Source organism: Aedes aegypti, chromosome 3 (genome assembly GCF_002204515.2).
Source record: "Aedes aegypti strain LVP_AGWG chromosome 3, AaegL5.0 Primary Assembly, whole genome shotgun sequence".
NCBI classification, from domain to species: domain Eukaryota; kingdom Metazoa; phylum Arthropoda; class Insecta; order Diptera; family Culicidae; genus Aedes; species Aedes aegypti.
Genome location: NC_035109.1, coordinates 401,813,561 through 401,832,681, shown reverse-complemented (window position 1 = coordinate 401,832,681; position 19,121 = coordinate 401,813,561). Strand labels below are relative to the sequence as shown.

At 36.5% G+C, this 19,121-nt stretch overlaps 1 protein-coding gene across 1 annotated transcript; it reads right to left on the bottom strand.

Moving 5' to 3' along the window:
* Window positions 1-1,853: 1,853 nt before the first annotated feature.
* Window positions 1,854-18,552, bottom strand: LOC5564110 (nucleoside diphosphate kinase 6). The gene is made up of 3 exons (XM_001648398.2): window positions 18,263-18,552; window positions 18,041-18,201; window positions 1,854-2,144 (listed from the first exon to the last, which is right to left on the bottom strand). The coding sequence occupies exons 1-3, from the start codon at window positions 18,478-18,480 to the stop codon at window positions 2,014-2,016; spliced, it is 510 nt and encodes a 169-aa protein (XP_001648448.1). The 5' UTR covers window positions 18,481-18,552; the 3' UTR covers window positions 1,854-2,013.
* Between the last annotated feature and the right edge of the window lie 569 nt (window positions 18,553-19,121).

The following is a 19,121-nucleotide window of genomic DNA, read 5'->3' as shown; positions in this document are numbered from 1 at the left end:
CATCCACCCGGTCAGAGCCCATATTCAACAACGTGGAGTCAACAGCTTGGAGTGGCCGATGGGAGGCACGCGAGACCGCTCTCAAGTCTCACAAGATATCGGGCACGGGTCAATCGGCGTTGCGTTCACAAACATTTATCATCTAATAAGCGAACCCCGGTGGGACGTGGCCAGCGCGCAGTGGTAGCTGGAAACTTGTCCAACTGGACGTATGCCCCCTCCAGCGGCTCACCCCTTGTCTACAAAATAATACCTGACCATTAGATGGGGTAGGTCAGAGACTCCCAATCTTTTCTAGATCGTGACAATTTTCAAGAAATAGCGCACCTGTATATAAAACACTGAACACGAAGAGTGTTTTCACGTTTAGTTACAATTTTGTTCGTATTTTTGTAGATTGCATTCCGCTGCTTCGTTACAACTGTGACAAAGAGTGCTTCTCAGCTTATTCTAATAAGCACTTTCACAGTGATGGTCTTAATAAATAGTTGCGCGTTTACTGCAATGTGGGCACAAGCTTTGGAGATCGGAGGTGGGTAGTGTACCCGAAAAGTTTGGGAACCTATGGGTAAGGTAGCTCTATAGTGTGGGAGCGACTTCGGCTGCTGCTTGCTAAGATGGCATGATTATTAGATAGTTTCGCACGCGCGAGCAGTTTTTTGAACTTTAACCGTATGGAACCGCACATTTGGCAGTAGTGACGAAGACGAGTAGCTCCTCGCCTAAGTAGTGATGGGGATCATGATGATGATGATGAATTTTTTCTGCTTTGTAGATGGTTCACCCCGACGACGATATCTTATTTTGATTTTTTTTTGTTTTCGCCTCACTCAAGTTCGACTTAATGGCGTGGAACGTGTTTCCACTTGGAATAATTATATGAGACCACAGAGACTAAGATTCACGTGCTGCATGCGCAGCTTTATTGTTGGTCATCCGGGGTGAAGATATACCTGATGGGTGTAAAAAGGTAATTTACAAGTACGGGCGAGAGGGGTGAGCTGAAAAAAATGAGCTGACGATGAGATTAATGCGTTCATCCGTAAAGAGGAAAATTGCTATCATGTTTCGATTTGCATTTTGCATCGCAACTATGGGCAGTGCATTTATAGGGTAAACGATCATTTATGTTAGGTGTACATTGATCGATATTTTAAAAAACGGTCAAATCAACTGGAATGTAATCCATTTAGCTATAACTTATGGCAACAATTGTGAATTTTCAGTAGTAAAAGAATTCATATCACTGCATCATGATAGTAAGTTTCACGTTGAGTTTACCATCAATTATAGTACAGTGTATTCCATGGGGGTAGATTGCATCGTAAACTACCTCACGGATTTTTCAAATAGTTCTTGGATTGTCAGACTACTACACACATGATTGTTATCATCATATGTTAATACAGTTAACTTCCTTTACTCGATATTGAAGGAATCAATTTTGAGAGGTAAATATTAAAAATTCATGTGGAAGAATCATAAAATATATGAAAGATATACCTACCTTTAGTTTAAGAATATAAAGAGTTCACTGCATAAGATGAAAACAATCGCCATTCAAAAAAAAATATTACTATGGACTAATAATAATAAGGTCCAACGAAAATAGTCTATTCAAGTCATTCACGGTAACGATACCCTATAAAAAAAGAAACGGTAGCACGTTCTCTACAAAATTTCGTCATACCATTAAACGGGGTTTTAAAAACAATGAATGCATACACAAAAGGTGTTGAATTTCTCCCCGTCACACGTACTTCATTCTGTTCGGAGTGCCGTAGTCGTCGTTTTCGTCGCCATTCATGAGAAAGGAGTAGCGTGTGACCAAAAGGCAAAAAAAACACCCGAGGTTTACTATTACAACGGAGGAAAGTTTATTTATTTTATTATTTGTCACCAACCTACAATATATGCTGAATTCACCGAAACATACCTCGGAAAATGCAACCGTCTTTGGTTTCGCCCGACGACCCTCGGGACTTTGTATGAAGAATCCATGTCAAGTCCTTTCTAACTGCTATTTTGTCGATCTTGCTGCTGATGGCCGTTTGATTCGCAATTATCGGCGGAGGCTTCGTTCGAAGCAAACTCCTGATTTGGGAAGAACAGTGCCGCCTCGGTCTGGAAGGATGCTACCGAATCTGGAAGATAAGAGAGAGAGAGAGCTGATGATAATGACCGTTCATTATGAGGGGAAATTATGCGGCGGGATGCGAAACGATCGCACTCTGATGGAGAGTGATAAAACGTGCGGTTACAATGTTGTCGTTGTCACCGGGTTTCAAACATTTACTTTGTTGTAGACCAGTTAGTTGCATTAAAGAGCATCGTCTTCTACCGACAATCCAGCATCTCTGACTTTGAAAAAACAGGAAGCTCTTACTCCTTTATAATTTGGCCGTAATTAATTATGCATACATTTTAAAAACTGTTCGGCCGTGTCGTAAATATTATTAGGCTGTTATGCAAAAGTAATGTTGTTGGAGAATGTTTCTGTTTCAGATCCAAAACATAAATTTGGGATTTTTATGATGCATTATATTGTCTTAGAGTCATTACACTCAACATCACTTGCACTTTTCCTAACTTCAGGTATTATAAAAATTGATAATTGCTATGATAACATTTGGCTTTTTGATACTGCCTATTTGTTTCTGTTCGGCTGAATGAATCACTGCATTACTTTGTATGAAAAGAGCCAAACATCTCTGGGGAAAAATACACCAGGTTTAGCTTGACAACGTATTCAATTTTATATGTGAAGGCATATTAATAATAAGAGGGTTCCCTTTAGTCGCACTAGCGATTTTTTACGGCCGTTTCGGTATAAATCGTTGCATTTGAGCTATTTAATTTTAGCTATTTAAGTGCCATTCAGGGTGGCCACCAAATTTCCATTTTAGTATTCCCACTTTGTTCCCGGTTTTCCCGATAAATTTTCAAAATGTTCCCGGTTTGTAATTGTGTTGATAAGACGGTTCCTATTGTAGGTACTTTTGATTGACATCAGGAAGGGTTTGTTTTGCATGCTACCAAGTCCTTATTTATACCCTTGTTGTACATCTTAATGCCGATTTTTAGACAATTTGACCAACAAAAAAACAAAGTAAATCATCGAGTAGGGTAGATGTTCCAATAGTGGAGGTACTAAGCACTATTGAACTTCATTCAACCGCCTAAATTCAAGAAGCGCAATTAATGTACCATCAGTGCACCAGATTCCGCTCATTTAAGGGAAGTTATGTGTTCAAATGTTTATTATAAAATAATTATTGTGTCGATCAATACTACAGAGAAACCTCCAAGAGTCGATGTTCCATGACTCGATATCGACTCATGGAACCATACTAAAACAAATTTTCATGGTTACCATGATGGTCCCCTCAAACAGCTTTCCAAGGCATTCGTTTCCACGACTCGATATTTACATGAGTCGATGGTCCCTTCAGATATCGACTCATGGAGGTTTGACTGTATTTCTATGTCACAATGTAGCTCCAAGTATAGGTAATCAACTGCAAAATAAAAATAATTCTAAAATCTTTCCAGGGTGTCTACTTGTTTACCGAAATGAAATTCCCTGATATTTCCAGGTTTATCCAGCTTTCACAAAAAAAAATCCAGGTTCAAGAAATACTCTAATTTTATATGTCTAAGGGCTGATTTTTTTTACCCCACTTACTGCCGTGAATCACAAGTCATTTTACATTTAGTACCATCTGTAAAAAGTAGGCGTTGAGAAAATGGGCGCTAAAATTTCCAAACTCGTTTTCCATACAAATATACAAAAAAATCCTGAGAATTGGAGCTTGTTTAAATCTTAATGAAACTTTCACAATTTGCTTTTTATTACGATATCTTTCCGAGAAAAATATAAAGATGATCAAAATATGGTTCTTTTTTGTGTTACACAACGCGGAAGTCTGTAGTGGGACTTACAAGCGGTTACTTTTCATTATGGGACAATTTGACTTGTCGTTTTTTCCTAATTTTTCCGAACTCAATTTTGACGAAAATGCAGATGGGACTGACTTGCGATTCACGGCAGCTTAGGTCTTAAATCTAGTTTCATCATATGGGTAAACGTGGTTTACGGCTTAAGCGAAGGTGAAGAAAACGGCCCTTAACATATTAATGCTATTTTAAAATGTTTTCAATTTAATTGCTATTTATACACTTCTAAACATTATTTAAAGCATGCTGAAGCGATTCTAATATCCAATATTACAATATAGTGTCCCAGAAAGTATGGGCACGACTTTGATAATGAAAATCTTAGTACTTTTCCAAACAATCAAATATTTTTATATTTTTGTATTTTTCTATAAGGACTGTTCATTTTATAAAGTGGACACCTTGTGCATGCTGTATCTTTCTTATTAATCAATGAAATTTCAATCGGTTTTTTGCACATCGTTCGACTAGTATTGTACAATGTTGTGATAATAAAAATTCTCCAAAATAATTAAATTTCACACGAATATGGAACAACGATTAGATCGGTCGATTTTTTGAGGTTATCAAAATCAATGATTGTAAGAAATTGGCTGGAAAATTCGATAATTTATATTTTCTATTTTCAAAAAAGGCTTGTTCTTCAAAAGCATCATCAATCAGAAGCCTGATGGAAAAAATCAAGTTATTTTTGGAGCAACAATTTTACAGATACATATAATAAAATCAATTTTCCCGTATATTTTTAAGGAAATTTTTTTTAAATTTGATGGGAATTGATATGAGTAGAATTTTTTGTGTAAAAGTACGTCCTGACGGAAGTCCTAATATAGTATTAATATGAAAAATAACTTACGCCTTCATAGAGTTACTTAGTAAGTCCCCACGTCACATTCAAAGCACAACAGAAACACAATTGTTTTATTCTTAGAAGACCTATCATAGTACATTGACAATCATCAAAATTGGCAACACTGCTGTAATAAAATCGATTTTATTTTCCACATATTATTTTCATAATATGTTATTCTGAGATTACCAATTGAAAAATTCGGAGAAAACTGTTTACAATTTGCTGTAGATCGATAAATATGCGTACATGATTTTAAAAGTATGAGACTTTTTAGTAAAACTACCATAAACAGTAAAATTTATACTTAAGACTGTAGTTTAATCTCACGATTTAGCTTTCGTTTATACTAATATAGTTTCTTTAGTCATCCAAACTAGTTTTGAACACGCTTTTTACTTTTCTCTTTTGCTGGGAGTGAAAGGATGGTGTATCAGCAAATTTGGCCATAAATGGGTAAATCACTAAAGTTACCTAATGTCATAGAATGGTGGAATATAATTGATATTTTTAAAGCTTTACCTTTAGTAGAATAGTAAAGGATACAAACATACAATTTGTTCATAAAAATAAGGATTTTTGTTTTGCCAAAAATAATGTGAAACTTTGACGGACAGCTTTTTTTTAAGAGTTTTTGGAAAAACTATTTAGCTCTTCAACCAAAAGCATTTTCAAAGATTTTATATTTTCATAGCATTTTAGAATAATAGGTCAACGATACACAGAAAACCGATTACGATTTTATCAATAAATAAAAAAGATATAGCATAAACAAAGTGTCCACTTTATAAAATGAATAGTCCTTAGGCTATTTCAATCAGCATCTCCAATATTAGAATATAGTGTCCCAGAAAGTATGGGCACGACTTTGATAATGAAAATCTTAGTACTTTTCCAAACAATCAAATATTTTTATATTTTTGTATTTTTCTATAGGCTATTTCAATCAGCATCTGTAATAAATTTGTTTGGTTTAATAATCGTTTACTTTAAAAATTTTGATTTTAGAAAAACCATTCTTATCTGATCAGCACAGACCCTACATTTTGTTTTTGTTGAAAAATAACTAGTAAAATATGTTTTTATCAAAATATTTCGCCGTGGTGAGTTCAAGTACATTGTATCAAGGATGTTTTACATAAATTTTTGTTTAAAATTTTATTTGGCTTTGTTAGAGAACAGCAGAAAAAATGATGATATTAAAAAATTAAAAAATCTCTTTTTTCTCTTTTCACATAAGACTACATCATGAAGTTATAACTCTTCAGGTATTTTAAATAGTAATAAAAATAATAAATTTCAGATTTACGAAAGGTTAATCCCTATTCTCCAAGACAGGCATCTTTATTTTTTTATTTATTGATGGTTTTACGTAAATATAAGGATTTGTTTTTTGACCATTTTCAAATCGACCACGGCTGAAGTCGGATTTTTAGTTCCAATACTAATTTCACACGCTTAAGTTTAAAATTTCAATTTGAATAAGTGAAAGTTCGATCAATTATCACATCGCCACTGATAAATATATTTTTTTAGATTTATATTATACGCACTTTCTGACATAGAGCAAATTTTGTAAAACAAAGTCGCTCAAATATAAAGCGATTTGTGCTGGACTGATAAGAGATGCTTCAAATAAATGTTAAGTAATCAACACATTTATAGTTAAATTATTCTTTAAAAAAAAACTCAATCTACTCTTGTTGCGTACAGTAATCAAATGTGTAAAAATCAGATTTTTGTCTTCACTAGTCTTGAAATGGCAGTATGGTGAAGTCGTGCCCATACTTTCTGGGACACCCTATAAGAAGATGCTAACAATACCAAAGCTTATGTTTTAGTCAAATGAATTGTATTTTCCAATGAAGATGTATTTTATTTCGTTTGTAAGAGCTCTGTAAACTGAATGGAACTCTCAAATACATCAGTATGCTTCTTCTAGAAAGTATTTTTAGCCCTTCATGGGCGAAGATTTCCAAGATTTTTGCTAAATTATTGCTAAGATAATTGAAAAATATAAAATCATATATATATAATATATAATATAAATAATATAATATAATATAAATAATATAATATAATATAAAATCATATCTCGCAGGATATTGTGACTGAACTCCTGGAAAAAAACAGGACGAAAATTGTGTAGTAATAATTATTACTACAATCGTAGGATCTCATAACAAAAAATCAATATTTCATGGGAATTTTTTAAGAAATTTATTGTAAAACGTTTGGGTGAAATCCAAAATTCCTTGAATGAAACGCTGGAGAAATTCCTAGAAAAAAATTAAAGAAACTTAATATTGTTTCATTTGGTAGAATTTAAGGAATTATTTGTAATGTTCTTAATAGATTCACTCGAATAACCCCTCGAGGAACTTTTGAAGCTATTCGTTGGAATAACCGTGGATGAAATGGCGTTGAAATTCTTGTCGCATTTTCTTGGAAGAAATTTTGTGGGAAACTTTGGATATCACTTAGATTAACGACTGTAGAATTCTGTTGATAAGTTAGTGAAAAAATATCTCGAGGAAGTCCTAGGATAGACTTTGTTCAAAGTATTCTCTGAGAAAACTACTAAAGGTAGTAAACGTTGAAATGCTCAAAGAGTTCCTGAAGCAAATTCTGGAGGAATTCCTGTAAGCATCCTATGGAAAATTGCTGAAGGAATTGATTGAGGAATTTCTTGAAGAATTCCTGATAAAATCTCTGGAGCAACCACAAGGGTAATTCCTGAAACTGTTCTCGAGAAATATGAGAAGATATTTTGCATCTTAATTATCTGCAAGCAAGATAAAGGAAAAAAGAGACTTTAGAGATTATTTTGCTTAAAATAGAGACTTCAGACACCTTTTATAAAAAATAGAGACTTCTTAGAGACTTGCCAAAAAATGTTATCTAAAAAAACCTACTACCAGCCCTAGATATGTTAATCATTTACTAAAAAAATATAGAGTTATTAAAAACAACATGTTATGGTAAGCTGATAAAATTTCATACTTGAAAGGATCTTGAAAGGAGAGCGGCGCAGCCGAAACTTTTTTCAAATGAAGAGAGTTTTCTGGCAAATAATGATAGCTCTGGGTTATGACGCAAAAATCCTTTGTCGTGAACATATTCTACCATGAATTACTACCTCAAAATAATTTCCCTGATTCCCTGGTTTTTTCCAGGTTGAATAAAATTCCCTGATAATTCCAGGTTTTCCAGGTTTTTCCAGGTAGTAGACACCCTGCTTTCATAAAAAAATATTTTATTGCATTTGTTACTGCATCTAAGTGTTCCTATTTCCGCTCACGGTAAACAGATTTCGTGACAAACTTACTTAAAAAGTATTTTTTTTTTAATTTCGTTATTTATCCTGATATTTTTGATGGTCAAACCATAGCTACTACTGCAATAAAAAGGCTGTATACTGAAATTGACATTTCTCTCAAATTTTGTTTAATTTGTTTGCATGAGCGGAACACTCAAAAATACCTAGTGGCCCAATAACCGCTCACGAGGTCTTGTGTTTTCAATATAAAGCATTATTGAGCTTGAGCTTGAGCTTGATTGGCCGCCCGTGGATGCACTCCAGTATCGCCAGATCAGCTGCACTTACACAAGGAACCAACCGAATGACTGCTTGGGACTAACAGGCATCCTCAGTGTATAAGTGCTGGTGATCTTCTATTTTTAGGCAATTTTTATGGCACCTGCCACGTCAGAATGCAGACCAATGAGGGGAAGGGGGAGGAATTGATGATGCATTGAACTGACTCCCACGTAGACCGTATATTCCACTGCATCCACGTCAGTTCATGCGGGAGTGTATGGATTGGGGGAAAGGCATGGCAGAGAGGTTTGCTTTTGTGATTAGCAGACTACCTATGTATCAGGCGTAAGAAAGGCGTGCGCGTGGAAGTAGGAAGCGTTAGGGAAACGGTTTCTTGTCCGTCTCTGGTTCTAGCGTTTGTTATGAACGAATAGTTTGAGTGTGATATATTTAGAATGGAAGATAGAAGCAAGTGAGAGATATACAACTACTAAGTACGAGGAAAGGGACGGGCCTGGGATTGAACCCATGACCTTCTGCATATGAAGCAGAAGCCATCAGACCACCAACCCCGTCTGTGTTTTCAATATAAAGCATTATTTTATAAAATGAAAATAATGTCAGACGACTTTATTTGAAAGTTGTTAATATTGCTAGAATATATCCGTGCGAAAAATGTTGATTTTTGACACGAAAAATCAATTTTTACGCTAGTGAGCGGGAATAGGGGCATGAGCGGAAACTGGTGCACTGATGGTATAAGTTAATGTTGTAACGGGAAGTAACGATCATTGACTTAATGAGAAAAAATATTTCATCGCGGTAATCCACAGCATGTTAGTGAAAAATAATACCTCCACTATTGGTACACTGTTCCTTTAGTTGCGGTTTATCTTTAATTTGTGTTTCTATAGTTGCGGTATCCGTTGTTTTCTTATGGGATCCTCCACTATAGGAACACTTTACCGCAACTATTGGTACAAGCAAAAACAACTTTAGCAATTTTACTGATAGTTCGTCAGTTTTAAAGCAATTTGAACGCTCTTTTCAACTTTTCCGTGTATCAACAAGCCAATACGTCGATTGGCAGTGTCGGTTCTGTGGCAAATGTAATAAAATCAGTGAAAACGGTACTACCGCAACTATAGGAACACCCACAACTAAGGTAACACTTACCCTAGCTCAATTTCTAATCATTCTTAAAAAGCATAAGCATTGATGACCGTACAATTCGTAGTTACTACTCCGTGATTGACCAGAGCAATCGAAGTTGCACAAGGAACCAAAAGATATAGCTTGGGAGTAGCCTTCCATCTTCAATGTACACTTTCGAGAACTCCAAACATTGAAAAGTAAATAACGGCGCCGACCACGTCCTTATGGTCATCGGGGGGAGGGAACGAATGTTAGTGTGGCATCCATTGTTGCTGGAGACCCAGATCACCTCTGTATCTCCATGGTTGTCATGGGAAGGAGTTTTGTTAGTGGGGATGGATCATAGCTGCATGATCAGGATTCAGCTTGGTAAGTGATGCGATTCATGCAACCCCAGTTCAAAAAATCACCTATAAGTACTCTAAAGACAACTTGAACATACGATAACTCGACTCTTTTAGCGTCGAACCATTCAAAGGTTATTTTTTAAAATGATAAAAATCAGGTAAAAGGAAAGGTATGGGTTTTTCTATGTTAATGCACAAGAGTCTATGTCAACACTTACAGTGACGAACTGTTCATATTTTGTTAGGTCAACTCATTTAAGTAACATTCCCACCGTTGTCATAATAAATAGATGTTCCATAATATATCTTACATTTAAAATAAAAGCTTGAAACGAGCTCACCAAACTGATCATCATCCGTCCTTGATTGAGAGCTTGAGCTTCAATCAAGGACTTCAATCAGCATTCTAGTTTCACAAATCGAAAATATCACTCCGGCGACGTGAGAAACTAAACTCGATTGCACTCTCAACGCGTGCAAACTAAAACGAGAAAAAAACTCCGGCGACGCGACGACGCCTAAGAAAAACCGCGATTTTTCTAGTGAAAAGGCAACGAAGCCAAAACCCAAACCCCCAAGACACGAATCTAGAGATCCAGAGAGCCGCTCAAGCAGAAAACCTTATCGATTGGCCACCACCAGCGAGCGAGCATTCGATCAAGCCCTCAGCCCGCTCCGCTGTCCGGCTCTCCAGACCCGTGCACCAGAAAATTTGAGGTCCGACCACGATACATCTTCACTTTCAGCTTGGGCTATAACGAAACACTGCCCAGCAGAACGCGTGCAGAATAACGTTTCATTTTCGCAATAGACACATTTTTTCACAAACTGCACGAGCCGTTCCACTGGTTTCACCAACCGAATCTAGTAATTTTCGGAGACGATAAAAACGTGACAGATAAATTTTCAACACATTCGATCGCGCGCGCTGCCTACTGCGATCCTGTCAATTTCTAATCATTCTTAAAAATGTAACAAATTTTCTATAGCTAAGCTGCATGCCTGGGCAAAATTTCAAAAAAATCGTAGGGCCTGTTTTGAAGTTACGCCCTTTTGATTGTATAAGTATACTAATTCAAAGAAAATCTGAGATATTCAAACGGATTTTCATTGGCGGTGATTATCAGAAGAAATATACCATCAAAATTTGGTTCAAAGTCTAGTTGTTTAGTAATTTGTAACCTTCTGATGAAGTTTTGAATGAGAAAATAGACTAAATTTGGAGTTACGCCCTTTTTGAGGTGTAAGGTGTAACACTAATTTTAAATAGAATAATTAGGCATTCCAATACCATTGAGCATGTTCAATTGTTTTCAATCGCACATTGCACTTACATACCACAAAAATCTTTCACTATCAACTGATTTTTCATAGGCTAAAGTGCTTTAAAGTATTACGGAGCTATTTTCATTATGTAACCAAATAAATTCTGGTAGCACAATATTCTGGCTAGGTTGGTGAACCCGTGTACTCACGATTCAGATTATCTTACGTGCTACTTATTGCTACCTGTTGTATTTCGATGCGAAGCATACGTCAAGAAGTACTATACAAGTTGAGCTTTCTTTTATGGGTGGCAGTGTATGCAATAAAATGAAACTATCGACGTAGAAAGCGATACAAAATGGAAGAGAATAATGTAAAGTTTAGAACGTCCGTTATTATTTTGTTTAATGGAATTCAAAATCGTAGCATTTACGGAGCTTAATTTTAAATATCGATTACTTTTTCAAATCGACGTAAGTAACTTTCATACGGTTTTGAGAAAGTTAATTAAGAAGAATCCCAACCTTTCTTCTAAAACTGTTTTAAAATTAATCCACTTTTTAACATTTTTTACCGTATATTTCACTTAAATTTTGCATGCAATCAGCTCGCTTTAAAACACTAGGTAGTTCCTATCATTTCCCACAAAAAATGTATGACAAAATGATGAGCCGTTTCAATCAGTTACTTACAACGTTTTTGTACCCCTGTAACATCGACTCAAGTAGTGTTTTGATTTGATTCGTGGTTAAGTCACTTTGTCTCCCATACAACGGAGCGGCGAAAGTAGCGGATAGGTTGCGGAAGTGGAGAATCTTACTCTCGTCGTTTTGTAAATCCGGAAGTTAAACGTTCGAAAAGTGAAAAATCGAGTTAGTTTAGAGCGGAATAAAGTAAGTTTGTTAACTTTTCTGATTTGAGTCTGTTTGAATAAGTCTTCGAGAAATGTTTAAAAAACTTTGCGTAGCTTCCAAGGTATTTATTTTCGTTTGTGAAGGGTTATAGCAGCTGGTGAGTCTTTATTTCACAGGCACAGTTCACGATCGAAACAAAATACATATAAATCTTTCATTTGTGTAGGATTGAAACCATATCCTGGTGGGTAGACTAGCAGGTAATCAACAGGGCCACAGAACAATTTACGATTTTCCAATAACCAAAACGGGAATTTACGTATTCATGAACAACTGTGTTTTATCATAATCAATATATCTCTTTAAAATTACACCCCTTTACTTTGAATTCCACTACCCCGAATACCTGAAGACCATCACCGTGAGTTCCAGTTCCTAGAATGGCATTACTTTGAATTCCATTATCACGGGACAATGTCATTCAAGGTAATAATATATTTTGGACAATAGCATTCAGCGTAGCAGTGCGTTCAGTGTGATGACACTCGGGTTAATGAAATACGGGGTTAAGGTTTAGAATCTACTCAACAGACTTCTGATACTTAAGGAAGACATGTAACATAAAGCTCTGCAAGTGTTATGATTTTAAAATCAATGAAACTAAATAATAACGCATATTCCTTACTTCTCTTAAGCGTATTTCAAGTAATGAGGCTTTCTCTTCACGAGTTAGCTTGAGAATAAGTTAATTGATTCATATATTTTTTTCTTTATTGCCTTTATTCAGGGTTCTTGTTTGTTGGATTTATTGTGTTTATTCAGGGTTCTTGTTGTGTTTGTGTAATCAAAATGGCCGGGAAACCCAAACCCAGGGATTGAAATTTAAGTTCTAGGACAGTAAAAAGTTTGCCGAAACAGCCGAAAGAGTAGCTAGTTGGGCCTTAACCAAAGACGAAATAAAGACTTCCATGTCCCTTGCAATTGCCCAAAATGTTATGGCACATAAGGTAATAGAGCAAAATTCAGAATGCCGTGCAAAGTGTACTGCGATTGATCAAACTTGGGTACCTTTGGGGATGAGCACAAATTACGTCACGCTCCAAGGGGGGGGGGGGGGGTCAAGCCAAGCGTGACAAGCCTTACAAAATTTTCGAAAGACTCATACAAAAAACGTGACAAAGGGGGGGGGGGAGGGAGTCGAAAAAGTCTAAATTTAGCGTGACATAATTTGTGTACCATCCCTTTGTAGAACGAAGAGACCAAATGCAGTACTAGAAGTGGTACCCAATCTGAACCCGAGTAGGACGGACCTGCTATAACAATATTTTTTGAATAATGATAATGTCACAAAAATGGCTCCGTAATGCCTTACAGCACTTGAGCCTTTGAAAAATTAATAAAAGGTCGTAACTCCCAAGTTCGTTTATTTTGCCATTCAAAACTCCACCAAGAGGTTACAAATTTCTAAACAACTCGACTCTGAACCAAATTTTGATGGTATATTTTTTCTGATAATCACAGCCAAAAAAAATCCGTTTGAATATCTCAGATTTTCTTTGAATTAGTATACTTATACAATCAAAAGGGCTTCAAAAATTTCAAAACGGGCCCTACGATTTTTTTTTTTGAAATTTTGCGCATACATGCAGCTTAGCTATAGATTTGAGCACAGATTTGATGGAGATTTTTTGTCTGATAATAACCGTGTTCTTCAAATGGAAAGGGTAATTAAAACACCGTCCCGTGCGGCCTTAACCCCCTGTCTGTTTTTTGGGGCCCAAGAGAACTTTGAAGGGCTACAACTTTTTATGAGTGAAAAGATTTGTGAATTTTTTTCAAACATTGTTGCGTATCCACGAGTTGTCGCAAATGAATTTTTCTTAAATATCTTGTAAAATACACCCGATTCTGTTTTACCACGGGAGAAAAAAAGTTTTCAATTCAAAATTTCAAAAACCTGCAAAAAAAGTAACACCATTTCAGGACGTTTTGGCGAAAAAAAAAATAATGGAAATTTTTTTGCACGGCCGTGTAGTAAATCCGTGCAAAAACAGAATCGGGTGTAGTTTTCTAAAATCATAAAAAAAATCATAAATCAGAAAATAATGTTTTTGTGATAGCTCCATTATACGGTGGAATTCCCGACTACCCAATGTGCAACACAGTAGTTCTATGTATTAATGTCCACTTCGAATAGATTAATTATTTGAAATCGGCATCAATTCTATCAATGACGCAGAATGTCCGTAGGATCACATCCGAGATATTAGTTCGTCTATGCCATATGAATTATGACGCGGCTTTAAGCAAAACAATGCCAAAATGTGATGCCACCACTACAGGTTACGCCTTTGGTTTCCATCATTTGGGCTAATGGATTATGTCCTCCCATCGCGGCAAAGTCGCATAACAAGGGGAGGAAAGTCTTGCTTTTTCTAAGCCTTTAATATTATTTAGATCTTTTTTGTTAAAGTGAATTAAATAATATTATTGAGAAAGCCCATTCCGAACAATGCCAGATTAGGTTCTCTTTTTCATAATGATTACTTGGACTGCGGAAAATTCAAGTAAATCATTTATTCCATTTTTGGATCTCTTCAGGTGACTTATAGTCACTTGAGAGATCTTTCAAGACGACTTTGAACAAACGTTCAGTTTTGTCGTCATAAGTAAAATAAATGTGCTTCTTCTCTTCAAGATGCTTGAGAAGAAGTTCGCGATCTTTAAGAGTTTCCGGCAAAACGCGACAATTTCCTTTCTTTGCGATTTGGAAGTAGACCTTGATTCCCGTAATAGAGTTCAAGCTGCATGCCTGGGCAAAATTTCAAAAAAATCGTAGGGCCTGTTTTGAAGTTACGCCCTTTTGATTTTTAAGTTACAGTCTGTACGACTCGTAGTCGAAGACGGTGGAACAAATAAAAAAAAAGTGATTAAAGCAGAAATTTCCCCAGAAACACCTTCTACCAGTGCAGTTCTAGCAATTTTAAGCATTCTTTTGAATATTCTTGCAAAATTTCTTCTGAGACTTCTTTAACAAGAAGTTTCTAAAAAATCCAAGAATTCAACAAATTTCGACAGAGTTCAAGAAGTTCCCGATTCTTACTTTAGAAAAATCTGTACAGGTATGTTTTATTTATTAAAGTATTGGAAGTTTTTCTCTAGGGATAGCTCGATGAGTTTCGCTGAGAATTCCTCATAAAATAACATCAATCACAAAATCAAACATTCTCGTGCCTATTCTGCGCGGCGTGTGAGGTGACACGAGTCGAATGAGGTGACAATTGTCGACTCGCTCCCATTTGAATAACATTAGTCGTCTCACGTCACTCGCCGTGAGAGCGACTCGTTTCGACTCACACGCCGCGCAGAATAAGCACGTCTATCTTGCCTGCTAGATCTGCATAAAAGGCACAACAAAGAAATAATCAGTGATTTGCATAATACTAAAATTTCTGAAATTTGTCCAGCGATTTCAACAAATATATGGTAAATATGAATTGTTCCAAGATTTTGACGATAACTACGTCTTACGGCAATATACTGGGTGTCAATTGAAAATCTAAAATTTTGCGACCGTCACGAAATTATGAAAGATTTTGAACGCTAATAAGGCTGATACAAATATTAATTTTCTTTTATGTCACCCCCCCCCTTCGAAAATCCGAAAATTTTGAAGGGGAGAAAAAAAAAAGATTCATGATTTTTTTGACATCAGTTAGGTTTTTTCAATTTACAAAGTAAAAAACAAGTAAAATAATCATCCAGAGGACGATTAAAAACAATTTAACAACTATCATTAAAAATAAAAATTCGAAAAAATAACTTTTTTTTAATTTTTATTTTTTTGTTCCTTATTTATTTTTATCCCCCCCCTCGTACCTTCCAAGTGGTCTCGGACATAAAAGAAATTTAATATTTGTATCAGCCTAACTCAGTCATTTATCTATAGATTTTAAAAATTTTCCCACCAATCGGTCAGAAATGTATACAGCAATTTTCTCGAATGGAGAAAACTATTGAATATCGACAATAAACTATTGAAAATTTGGAAAATGTCGACCCCTTTCTTACGCAACCAATCACGTGCAAGCAGTTTTCCACGCTTCTTTTGCGTTCCGCTTCGCACTATAAAACCAGACCGATTCCTGCTTCTTCGCTCATTCTTCTTTTTGCCGTCAGACTGTGAACATGGTCGGCGAGCAAGTCTCGAGTGCCTTTCGCATTCTCAGCTCAGTTTTCAATGGAACGCGAATGGAACAACAACACGCCGCCACGACTGAAGCCGCTTGTTGAAGCGCACATCGTCATCGCCACCGCAAACCTCATCGGGCGAGGAGGATTTCTACCAGTGCGCCGTCCAAATGTGTCCGTGTTACGCAAATTCAACAATTCAATCGGCCGTTTTCAGAGCCAACAAATGTGTTTTAAAGAGTTATTTGTGTAATATTCCCTAATGTGTTTACCACATACTTGCTATAATTTCTTAATTCATCTCATAGCAGCATACAATAATTGATTTATTACGAATAATTGACAATACGGCAATTTGAGGATGTTTCCGAGGACGCTGCTGCTGTGCTGTTGGGATGCAATATATTTTCTATTGTTAAAGAATGATTCAAATATTACGTAACGCAAAATTTGCCAGCTTTGGTTCCCCTTCTTTCCCCACGTAATGAAAGTTTTTGAATTTTGACGTTAACTACGTCTTACGGCAATATACTGGGTGTCTATTGAAAATCTATAATTTTGCGACCGTTACGATATTTAGTTTGAACTAAAGGAAGGCTGCAACTATGACAATCGACTTAAATTCAAATGCAGAAAATCACTTGGCGTAGTTAACGTCATGCGGTCGTGTCTTGTACACAACCCCCACTGATTTTTTTCACGATTCTTCAAGAAGTTCAACTAGGAATAATCATAAGCATACTACTTAATACCGTACAGCATACAGAAAGTTATCCAAAATATCTCTAAAGACCTTTTTAAACAGAAACATATAGAAACTTCTGAGGTAACCGCTTCATATATATTATTTGATTCCACAAGCAATAAAAACTATTTCCTGGACGAAATTCTAGCTACGTCGTGGTATGGGTGATTTTTTATCGGCAGAGTATATTTTTTACTTTTTAATCACGTAATTGAGTCGCCAAGTGCTCGGTAGCTTAGTTGGTAAGGCACTTGTCTTTTTTTTATTTTTTATTGGTATCATTTCAAACATTACACTCATTTTTTTATAGCTAGGTGTTCTGCATTAGACAACACTATCATCCTAATTTGATAAAACAAATTTAAGCTTTTATTACATTTTTAGCGGTTCAGATTTTTTACTGGTGAGTTAATTTAACCTGCTTATAAGAGAAAAAAAAAACTTAACAATAAAAACGCTTTTCACGAATTTCTTGATTTCACTAATAATTCATCCATCTTTACCACGCGTAATGAGTTAATCAATTTCAATATTGAACGCTTTCGAAAAAAATGTAGAAGGTAAGTGTGAGTTCGATAATAACATAATTTTGGAGGGGCCCCCAAAGCTGCCTCCGCACCGGGCCCTCAAGACTCTAGCTACGCCACTGCTTCCAAGAGCAGAGAGATTTCGTGTACGCACAGGCACACACCATCAAATCGGCAGTAAAATACTAGTTTGTGGTCAAAAATCCTTGGAAACCATAAATCTCGGAGGGGAAGCAGCTTTTTTCCCAAAATCAATATATGACTCTGAGCGGCTCTGAACAGGTTCGCGAATCACTTTTAGCTTCGCTTACTGGGGAGCACGACAGATGCGAGTAAACCAGCGCTCTGACGCTCGGGAGCGTTTGGTTTTGTTTTTGTTCCAGTTCAGCAAAAATGTTCGCCACTTTCCATCACTGCGCACAGCACGAAGGAACGAAAGTTCAATCGCTGATTCGTCATGTTTTAGGCTGCATTTACGAGCACGTTTTCAATTAAACTTAACTTCTCCTTGACCTTGCCTAGGTATAGCATAAAAAAGATTTACGTATTTTCTAATAACTATTAAACTAAACCACACACATCATCGAAACAAAAAAGCACGACTTACCAGATCCATGACTAGCATTCCTCGTATCCGTCAGTCCGTACAAACTTCGGATGCATTCAGGATTGGAGTACACCGCCTTGAACACTTTTGTCGGTCCCATCAGCTCTCGCCATCTGTTTATCACATTCTCCCCCGACAGCACCAACACCTCCAGCGGGCCACTAAAATCGATTATTAACAATCACAAATGGACAATTTTTAAAAGTCAGTCATCGATTTTACCTCGTCATCAGCGAGATCAGCCTGCGGTAGAAAAACTTCCCCTGATGGTCCCGGTAGAACTGCTCAGCTTCCGGTTGTGTCAGGTGAACCTGCTTCCGGGTCACGATCCGCATGCCACTGGATTTAATCAGCCGCTCCACCGCACCGTACGCGACCGGATTCTTCAGCAGATGGGGCTTGAAAATGGCCAACGTGAATGCGGTGGCAGCGCTCGTCATGATTCCTCCCGATGGATTGGGACGCGCACTGGTTTATGCAATTTCTATGGAGATTATGTTGCTTTTGTTTACGGCCAGCTGTCAGCTTGGGGTTGGGCGTGCGTTCCGGAAATTACGTAATATTCTCTAATATTAGAATTTGAAGCATAAACTAGAATATATTGATTCTCGGCATGTAAGCATGAGTCGAGGCGCAACCACGTGGGATGCTTCATTTATGGACGACCCATAAAACCAAAACAGAGAGTGCATGAAACTCTCTCGCTCTCAGCAGAGAGAAATGAGCATACGCCCATGATCAAGCACACTGTTTTCCAACCAGGGTTAGAATCAGTGCTTCATGGGGCCATAGTGGGATGTGGCGACTTTTCTGGGGGTCGCGAAGCTCTTTCAAATGCTTGTTTTTTTATGATTAATGCATAAATAATAACGCAAAATCATTTACCTTGGATAATTTTATAGAACAAATAATGATTCACCTAAATGTTATACAGATGTATGTAACTACGACTACTAATAGGATCACATACATCTTCCAATAATGCTGAACTACAAATTACGTGTAGTTTACTGCTACCTTTCTTTTTAATCGATTCCACTATCGAGAACAGGACTTTCTTTCATAATCACTGCAACTAACT

What these genes read in the sequence shown, in the direction of transcription:
- LOC5564110 (XM_001648398.2), bottom strand. Translation starts at nt 18,480, where the DNA reads ATGACGAGCGCTGCCACCGCATTCACGTTGGCCATTTTCAAGCCCCAT. An exon ending in CTGATCTCGCTGATGACGAG is followed by an intron (nt 18,202 to 18,262) that starts GTAAAATCGATG and finishes AATCGATTTTAG; the next exon opens with TGGCCCGCTGGAGGTGTTGG. An exon ending in GAATGCTAGTCATGGATCTG is followed by an intron (nt 2,145 to 18,040) that starts GTAAGTCGTGCT and finishes CTTATCTTCCAG; the next exon opens with ATTCGGTAGCATCCTTCCAG.